Source organism: Cyprinodon tularosa, unplaced genomic scaffold (assembly GCF_016077235.1).
Source record: "Cyprinodon tularosa strain WSP-4 unplaced genomic scaffold, ASM1607723v1 ctg17, whole genome shotgun sequence".
Classification (NCBI taxonomy): Eukaryota; Metazoa; Chordata; class Actinopteri; order Cyprinodontiformes; family Cyprinodontidae; genus Cyprinodon; species Cyprinodon tularosa.
Genome location: NW_024038531.1, coordinates 116,551 through 127,128, shown reverse-complemented (window position 1 = coordinate 127,128; position 10,578 = coordinate 116,551). Strand labels below are relative to the sequence as shown.

Below are 10,578 nucleotides of genomic sequence, written 5' to 3'. Positions count from 1 at the left end.
CAATCTCCTTGGCTTAAGGTAGGTAGTTTTTTTTTTTTTTTTTTTTTTTTTTTTTTTAGAGTGTCCTTTCTGGCAATGTGGCAATAAGAATAATTGCTTTGTTGCAAAAAAAGAGAGCCCAAGGCAACTTGGGTTAGCTTTTTGAGTGGAACCAGATCAAACATTTTGGAGAATCTAACAACAATTGTATGACTGGGAAATCATTGGAGGGGGGTAAACCTATGATGAAGTCCATGGATAAGTGAGACCAAGGACATAAGGGGATGAGGAGAGGTCTCAGCAACACCAAGTGGGGACGATGGTTAAAAGTTCCTAAGTTATTTTCTTTTCCATTTGGGTATGCAAAATAAGCAAGGATTACTTCAAAATGAGGTGGATGCTAGATGGCTGTAGGGTAGTCCAAGGTAGTTCACGAAAGTTGGGAACAGACATGGTGTGCCTGGTCACATGAGCAGGCTACTTATCAACAAAGAAATGATTTTATTCCTGCCTGCTCTTTGGAGGTGACTACACTTGTAATGGGGCAAAGCAGGTCTTGATGTTCAGATTTAGCCACCTATCCCATTGAGAGTATCTCTTATTTTTGCTACCAAAGCAGCCCTCGACATCATAAAATAGCTGCGGTCTTAATGCAATTACCTGCTCATCTGACTTGTTTATAATTTAAACACCGTTCCAAAAAAAAAAAAAATCTTCTGGTGGCAACATTATGACATTTGGAAAGCTGACAGAAAAACATTAAGTTTAAAATAATGACAACTATGATGAAGGAATATGTGTTAATCTCTACTTGTTAGAAGTAATGATGTACTTGACTGGTGTAAATACTTTTTGCTTAGTCCAACTAACAGCTACAATCACTTATACAGGTATTTTTCTGCCAAACATCTTGCAGTATTGGCTTCCTGTTACACATTCCCCATCATAGAGGTCACATAGAGTAGCTGCAATGCTTTGTACTGATGCAGCACAAAGTGTAGCAGCCCCTGACCTTCCCTGTGGTCAATATCTTGTTAGTGCTAACCTTTGAGGCCTCAGTTGCTCCTCTGAGATCCAGGTCTTTGCTTTCTTTGTGCCTCTCAGCTCCTGCCCTTGTACTGTTATTGCCTTAAAATTATATCACACATCCATATTGCCACGACTCACTGATGAATTTATTCCGGCTCACCGTCCTAACATTGCTGTCTAATACTGCCAGTGCAGTTCTTTAGTCAAGTTTATTTATATATCAGCATTCCTAATGTGACTCATCACTTCCCTTGAAGACTGATTTTGGTCAACCTTAGATTCATATTGATAATTCAGACGCAAAGAGTTTTTTTTTCCATTTATATGAGGTTTTAGATGCAAATCTATTTTCCATTTAGCAGTGTTACTGTAGCATTGTGTGCTTGGTTTTAACAATCGGTGAGTTCCTCTTTTCTTGTTTTCTGTTGTTTTAACCAAGACAGAACATCAAGCAGGTCTCTCCTTCAAGTGTTTTCTTATATCTTTATCTACTGGCTGAACATATGAAGTCACAGCTTCATTGTCAGTAATGATGCACCAGGAAAACTTATATGATGATTATGTATCCTGACATCTTCACTAGGCTTGGAAACACTACTTATTAATAAAAGATTCTATGTATTATCTAAAACATCTCATGCAGTAAATGTGTCCTGCTGTCACTGTTCGCCATTCTGATAATCGTCAGCCCAGCAAGTGTAAATCCTGTCTTGCCAAGGCTTGTTCTCCTCACCAGAATGAAGAAAATATTGAATAATTGAGAGAGAAAGAGCATTAAAATGAAAAGCAGAGGTGTGAACATTGGAGGTGAGAGCATGTGTGAGAATGTCTTCATTAATTTGTGTAATAAAGTCCTTTTCCTGATAGCTTGTTGTTGCCTATGTTAAGTTCAGAGTCTGCTGACCAAAGAGGGGCTATAAATGTGTCACCTTGCTAGCACCAAAGCTTAAGAGTCAGCAAGGACCACATACTATTGCTGAATGTTTAAAATAGAAAAGCACACGCACCATCTGGGATTCTATTTATACATAAGATTATATTTCACATGTAAGGAACATGGCAAAGTTAATCTGTTCTGTTGATTTCCTTTATGGTGTGCCATCTCCACACATGCTCAGACTAATAGGGCTTCCTCCTGATACTGTCTTAGTCTAATAATGTTCCACCAACCAAGATATCAACAAGAGAACATGAATCAGTTTTTATGTCCTCTGCTATGAATACAAAAGAAAAAAGTCAGATAAGAGTATTTAAAGGCCTCACTGTTATAGGGTTCCTATGCATTCTGAATATGTCTTCAAGTTTGATCAGGTGTATTTCAGGGCTGGTTGAATATCTAACAAGAGAATGAATTTAAAAAGAAAATATAAAAACATGTTTCTGACTTAATGTCTTATCCCATTGGTTATTCCATCCATCCATCCATCCATCCATCCATCCATCCATCCATCCATCCATCCATCCATCCAACCAACAACAATCTTGTTTACAGATTAAGTGAACACCTCATATTAATGTATAAGCACTGTTTTTGATTGGAAATGATTGGGGTTCAATTTCCAGATTATAACAGCAACAGGCTAAACATAATCCTCAATATGTACAAATCTATTTGTCTGAGATACAAGGATGTAATCAAACTGGACCACTCAGCAGGCCAATCACTCGAAAAATGTTGAACGATCAAACTATCAAACTTGACCTTACTCTAATTATCATATTGAACAAATATTGAACAAGTTGTAAAACATGCTGTATGTTAGACAAATCAAAAAATAATACAGTTCAACTGTTTTGTGTACTGATTTTGTTCATATTTTAATTCAGGATCAAATTATTTTTGCTTTTGAGAAATGAAAGAAGACACGTTTCACTAGACTAACACATCTTAATTATAAGAGGAAGCAACCTTTATGTGTCCATGGGAAGAAGGCTCATTTTCTTTAGCACATCGGGCAGGGCTGATGAGTGTCAGATGCAGTCTAGATGAACTGTAACTCTCTGACGTGAGAGCCTACCTGGAACGGAGACTATGCTTGTGACACCTCCTTAATGTGAAGGAGACGACAGGTAGACAAGGCAATGCAGGAGCCTAAAGGGCTTTAGAAATGTGCCTGAAAGGACTAATGAAGATGCTGGGCACTAGCTGCTCTGACAAAAACACAATTTATTCAGCAGAGATCTCATGTAAGGCTGCGTTGCTCTATATATTTGTCAGACAAATCAAATTTTAGATTGTTGTGAAGGCAAATTAATTGACAGGACCTCTAAGGTGACCAAGAGGGTTTATTGCATTGCTTTGGTGACAGTAGTATCATCTGTGGCTTGTTATTTTATTTTATTTTTCTTATAGGATTCAAATCCTTTAAGAGAACCAATCTCAGGGAAGCCATGGCAGGATTGTCTGGATTTCAGTTTCCGGCTCTGCAAATGGCTCAGTGTGCTGTTCAAGTTTTAAAAGCTACATATGAAGGTCACCAGACTGTAGGTTTAACTATCCTGGCTTCCTGATTCTACCTCCCCTTAACTTTAAATGAAGGAAGATTTTCTGCTTGAGCAAAACAAGTTTACATAGAATAACCTACAACAATTGACTTCATAGCTGATTAATGGATAGTTTGATAATCATCAAACCCCTGTCAAACTACTTAGATCTGAATTTCTTTTTTATTAGTTGTAGTGATAGACATTACAACATTACATTCATTTAAAACTGATAATATGTTTAGTTGTGTTAGTTATCTCCATCTGAGATTAGCTGCAATTTATTTTAAAATGTCAATTGATGTGGCATGCAACTCAAAGATGCAATATACCATGTAATGCACATATCGGCCACTACATTGCAATGTATATGTAAAAATGTAAATCCCTCTATTTTCCCATAATAGTGAAATTCACGCTATGCATTTTGACCCAACCCCTTGTATATATATGCTGTCTGCACAATCGAAAAATACTTAGATAACCATGATACTACTTCTTTCCAGCATTCAGGAAGTATACAAACAGTGTTGATTAATGTGACAAAGAACACAACCAGTTATTTTATAATACAACCTAGATAATGGCATGACAAGCTGTACTTTATGATAGCAGCTTAAAACTCAATAAATTAAAGGTAACACCACAAGGCAGATGTTTGCTCTAAAATTATTTATTGTCAAAAGCTCAGAACATAGGACACAGAATTCAAGCAGACATATCAAGGTACTAACAAAACAATTGCTTTTAAATAAATCAGCATGTGGCTGCTCATCAGCAGGGACAGGTTCTCTGGATACTCTGTAGGGTTAGTGACTTCAGAACAAAGATGAGCCCAGAGGAGGGAGTGAAGTCCGGAGGGATGTTTCTCCATAGCTTGTGTTCCAGAGTTCCAGGAGAGAAGCAGAGCAGAAGAATTCGGAGGGATTATCCAAAGGCGAAGCAGGAACAAATTTCCATGCCAGAACTTCAGAAGTCCGAAGAGGAGCTGAAGGGATAACCAAGCGAGGTGAGAAGACAGGTCCAAGGTCCAAAAACAGGTCAGGTAACAGAGAATAACAGGGGAAACCAAAACTCAGAAGTCCAGGGACAGAAATTAGTCAGGATCAGGTAATCATAAACTCATAGTTAGCTAGAAAACTCTCGGCTCGAATAATCTTGCACCAATGGCTGAAAACAGGCAGCTTAAATGCAAAGCAGGAGCAGGTCAATCTGATGAAAGACTGAGTGGGTGGAGCTAAGCAGATTGGAAAAAAACAAAACAAATCCAGCCATCAGTGCCAAGATCAGGACATTTACATTACAATTTTGAATAGTGAAATCGATTCTCATATTTAGATGTACAATATCAGAAGTTGGATTAAAAACAATGTTAAGGTAATAACTATATAAAATAAATATTAATACATAACAAATAGAATCAATCTTAGCAAATGGAAAATATTATTATATATCAGCGTACCATCCTATAGATCAAAGGGTCAAATTCCATTCCCAGAGTGCTGGTGTCCTTCAACTTTTAGATATGCTTCTGCTTGACCACTGGAGTTTTACACTCCTGCTATAGATAATAGCAATATATTCACTTTCTTCTTCTAGAAATTGCCAAATATTTCTTTAATATTAACTTAATCTTTCAAAATTAAACTAATAAAATGACTTATTGTAAAGAGCAAACAGCTTTTATAAGGGGTAATATTTGTCAGATTGTAATTATCTATAAAATGCAACCTCAACAAAAGGAATCATGATAATTTAGGAAAAATGTTGGAGTGGAAGGTTCTGCTAATCATGCTTTTATTTTTTTATAGTGTTTAAGATGCTAAATTTCCATAGGAAACAATCATATGTACAAAGACACACAGACCAAATGCAATTAAGGGCTGCAAATTAACCACAAAGGTTAATACTGTTCTTTGTGAGGAAGCTGGAATACCAAGAGAAAATCAGCAGAAATCTTGTAAAACATGCAGATACTGTAGATCCTGGCTGGGATTTAAACCCAGGAAAATGTTGTAGCAAGGCAAGCTTCAATAGTATCTTGTTTTGTTCTCTTATTTATTTCATTCTCAGCAATCTGAAATAAAACTTTGTCACAAAACATGCATATGTTGTCATAAAACACAACATTTTAATACCAAAGGGAGATTTTTCTTTTGAAATAAATCCTTGAATTTATTAACATATTCATATTTAAAGGTAATCAGAACAGAAAATAAAGTAAATTTAATTATATAATTAAATCATCTTTTTAATAAGCAAAAAGTATTCCAATCTTTTTATCTTGTAGTATTGAACACAGCCATGGTGATGTATAAGGCATATAATCATATGCTCCCGCCCCATGTCCAGGAGCTATTTGGTGAGAGAGAATCAGCAAACACCTTAGAGTAAGAGGTATATAAAAAAAAGTTAAAACTACAATGAATTAAGAAAGATTTTTTTATTTCAGTTAAACGGGTCAGTATATGGAATAAGTTAAATGAGGAATTTGAAAAATACAAAACAATAGAAGTCTTTAAAAGGCCTTATAAATCTTTGCTTTTTGAAAGTAGCAAAGCTATATAATCTATGCACTTTCCCTTTTTGTTGTGTTCAGTTGTATATTGTGATACTGTAGGAAAACTATTTGCTCTCCTTGGTACTATGTTAGAATTGTGTAAGTATCTTTTCACTTCAGCCTACACCCTTTTGGTCATTACATCTGCTCTGCCAACATTTGATTGTTACAATAAGTTTTTTCATCCGTTTCCTTTGAAAACAAGTACATGATGGGCCTTACAATGCAGATTTTATGTGTATTATTGAAACTATTGATACTAGAGAATTACTTTTGGTGTACTGGACTTTCAGCTATGTTCTTTTGTAAATTTGTCCATGTACAGCTGTGATTTACAATAGTAAAAGAAAGCTCAAAGGTGGCACATCTTCACAGATGCATGACAGAAATGTCAAGTGGTAATGAGGTCTTCGAACCTGAAAAACATGGAGCTGATGATCATTCTTAAATATTGTTGAAAAATGTCAAAAAGCTTGTCAGCAATTGTAAAAAGTACTTGAATATTACAATTCCAATAAAGTCAAATTTATAAAAAAATCTATTTAATCAATCATTCAACACCTAAAAGGTAATTAACCATTTGAATTTGAACAAAAAAATCTGTTGTCATAAAGATTGTTTTTATAGAGACTTTATTATTTTACAGTTTTATTATTGTTCAGTTTTCAAGGTGCTTTAAGTCAAAAGTAAGTTTCCAGCAGTGAGAATTTTCTCCTGTAAGTATTTATATATATGCTAAGTGCTGAGTAGAGACTGCTGAAGCAGAAAAGAGTTGATGTTAGGAGAATATCGAAGTATTAATGAAAGTTTTGATTAAAATAAACAAGTAAAGCAGGTGTTGGATTAAAAAAGTGACGCTGCAGGAAAACAAACATATGAAACAAATTAGATGTCTGATCATATAAACCTGGTGACCTTTGAAACCATTCATGCTCAATAACTGTGTGGTCAGGACTTCATTATCACCATTTCTTTTACAAGATGATGGCTGACGTGATCTATCATTTTATTTCGTTGGGATAAAATAGAGAGTACACAGATTAGGACTGAATCTTAGCAGAGGTGTAAAGCTCCACTGCCATCTATTGATGGCATGTGGGATAGTTCTGTGAGCGGTCTCAGACTCAAATTGAGTTTTTGGCAAATTGTTTTCTGTAGGAAAACTATAAATCAGTTTTGTTAAACACTTTCCATTGAAATATATTTTATTTGACCACAATATGTTAAAGTAAAGCAGCTTTGGAATACAACACAGCAAGGACAACACAGTTCCCATGTGTAGGAGATGACAAGTAGATAAGACAATAAATTAGGTGACACACCAGAATGAATGGTTTCACAACTAAAAAGTACAATAAACATTTGCTTCAGAGAATTGATAATTCTTAAACCTCATCAGCAAGGGATTTCAAACAGAGGTGTCTCTCCATATAAACAAATAATCAGCATTTTATTCATCAAAGAAATGATAAACACATATTTTGCTTCATGTAGATTTCCATGTAGATTTATCTGTTGGTATTGTATATATGTTGTTTTCTTTCTAGCTCTAAGAGTTCAATCATATTGCAGAGATGTTTAAGATTGAAGCCAGTTACAGTTATAGTGGATTCTAAGGAAAACCATATGAAAATTAGAAGTGCAAACCCTATCACCACCAAATGTTTCAGATGAAATCACATGGACGCGTTTTGGTTACAAATAGGTACATTTTCAGTCTCTTCCCTTTCACTAGCTTATCCAGTCTTTTTACATGTACTGGGAATCCATGATGTCGAGATACTTGGCATCAATCACTCTGGGAAGCAAGCTGGTCCTGGAATAGAAAGCACAACATCCTTAAAATATTTTGCTTTTTTATTTAGTACAACAGCTTCTAATAAACAGCTTTGTTTACATATACTATCTGGAGGGAAATGAAATGAACATCATTAGTAGGGATGGGAATTGAAAACCGGTTCCTGTTCAGAACTGGTTCCGTGTGTTCCGATTCCATGGCACCGTTTGGCAGCTCGCTTAACGGTTCTCTTAACGGTTCCAAGTAGCACCAGAGCCTAGCGCTGGGCAGTACAACGTCACATATTTTACGCAAGTTACGCACACGTCATTCAGTAAGCAAGTACATTGTGACCAAGTCTAGAAAAGCAAAACAAAAAAAATGGCATCCCATCGGGTAAACTGGTCGAAAGTTTGGATGTAAAGTGTCGACAACATCCGCGGGAGGAAACACATCCAACATGCAGAAACACCTGCGCACACAACGTGGCATACATTTTAACAAATGTTGCTGTGTTTTTGATGCTTCCGGACAGAAGAAGACGTTACGACTAGCATGGAAGGCAACTCTGGTGGTAATTAACTAGTTTTATATCACTGGCTGTGCTTAATGTGGTTCCTAGTACATATCATTTACTGGAAATAACCCCATTTCCTACCTCCCTTTGGGGTTATTAAACATGGTACGAAGTTGCTCTGCAGTTCAGGGTGACGCTCGCTTATTTAAATCAAGGGGAGATGAGTTTATTTCCCGACATTGTACAGTAATGCTTTTTCATTAAACAGATGCATTCTCCATTAGATTTATACTGTATGACTGTGACGACGGGTAGCATGACTGACCCAGAGGCTGCCAGCTCCTGTTTACTGCCTTATGTTTTCGCCGAGGCAGGCAAATATAGAACATCCCAGGCGAAGGTAGACAAATGTCACCGTGCACTTACCAAGTTCATTGTTTCACAGAATCGATACGAGAATCGATAAGGAATCTAATCATTTTACAGAATCGATAAGGGAATAGGAATCGTAAAAATCTTATCAATTCCCAACCCTAATCATTAGAATTTGCTGTCCTTACTTTGTCCTGATAAAACTTGCATATCACAGTAAGAGCTTGGATGTTACATGAAAGTCCAAAAGCCCTTATTGCATTTTTATACTGAAACTGTCTTTAAAGAAAATAAAGTAATTCATTTTAGATAAAACAACCTTTAATCATTATTCCTAACTACATGTAATTATGAGTCTTATTTTATTCAGTAAAATCAAAGCATTGAGCAGCTGATCTGAAACTTGACCATAGCCCTTTTTGATTCACCTCACTCATTAGTGGATGCGGGTATCTCACCTGACAGGGACCAGTAAGATCATCAGTAGAGGAAACACCATCTTCATGTATGGGAGAGGATACATCCCAAAAGCACACAAGATTATCAGCTGAACCATCTGCAGGGCTGTGAAGAAGTGTACTTTTCTCTGAGGCACACGTCGTATGTAGTGAGTCGGAGGATAAGATGTCTAGACCGACAGAAGGGGAATCAAGCAGTTATTGCACAATACAGTACAACATAAAGTATTGCTAAATTCCTTTTTCAATGAGTGCCAGGTCAACCCTAATTCATTATAATGGGTAGACACACTGTCTTACCGCTGACATTGGTACAAAGCCCTGACAGCATTGTTTTGGTTGTCTTCCACAAATAGCATCAAGGTTCAATATATCAAATATATTGAACCTAGATTTTTAAAATCTAGTTAAGGTTTCACTGATATAAGATTTTCAGGCTTGACTCAAACATAAAAGAGCAAAAAGCTATTTTCTCATGTGTCAAAAAAACCACTTTGACCATCTGCAGTCTTATTCAGATTCTTACTATGCTCAGTGTGTGCAACAAATCTATTTTAAATACACTATATTGCCAAAAGTATTTGCTCACCTGCCTTGACTCACATATGAGCTTAAGTGACATCCCGTTCCTAATCCATAGGGTTCAATATGACGTCGGTCCACCCTTTGCAGCTAGAACAGCTTCAACTCTTCTGGGAAGGCTGTCCACAAGGTTTAGGAGTGTGTTTATGGGAATTTTTGACCATTCTTCCAGAAGCGCATTTGTGAGGTCGCACACTGATGTTGGACGAGAAGGCCTGGCTCTCAGTCTCCGCTCTAATTCATCCCAAAGGTGTTCTATCGGGTTGAGGTCAGGACTCTGTGCAGGCCAGTCAAGTTCATCCACACCAGACTCTGTCATCCATGTCTTTATGGACCTTGCTTTGTGCACTGGTGCACAGTCATGTTGGAAGAGGAAGGGGCCAGCTCCAAACTGTTCCCACAAAGTTGGGAGCATGGAATTGTCCAAAATGTCTTGGTATGCTGAAGCATTCAGAGTTCCTTTCACTGGAACTAAGGGGCCAAGCCCAGCTCCTGAAAAACAACCCCACACCATAATCCCCCCTCCACCAAACTTTACACTTGGCACAATGCAGTCAGACAAGTACCGTTCTCCTGGCAACCGCCAAACCCAGACCCGTCCATCAGATTGCCAGATGGAGAAGCGCGATTCGTCACTCCAGAGAACGCGTCTCCACTGCTCTAGAGTCCAGTGGCGGCGTGCTTTACACCACCGCATCCGACGCTTTGCATTGCACTTGGTGATGTATGGCTTGGATGCAGCTGCTCGACCATGGAAACCCATTCCATGAAGCTCTCTGCGCACTGTTCTTGAGCTAATCTGAAGGCCACATGAAGTTTG

General features: G+C 37.3%; 1 protein-coding gene across 3 annotated transcripts in view; it reads right to left on the bottom strand.

The window, feature by feature from the left end:
- Positions 1-6,666: 6,666 nt before the first annotated feature.
- LOC119781055 (sodium bicarbonate transporter-like protein 11) overlaps positions 6,667-10,578 on the bottom strand; it is a 39,238-nt gene continuing 35,326 nt past the window's right edge. For all 3 annotated transcript variants that reach the window (XM_038281384.1, XM_038281385.1, XM_038281386.1), the window contains exons 19-20: positions 9,177-9,346; positions 6,667-7,868 (exon numbers count right to left, since the gene is read on the bottom strand). In XM_038281384.1, the coding sequence (XP_038137312.1) occupies positions 7,802-7,868; positions 9,177-9,346 (237 nt within the window). In that variant the 3' untranslated portion in view covers positions 6,667-7,801. The remainder of the gene's footprint in view (positions 7,869-9,176; positions 9,347-10,578) is intronic.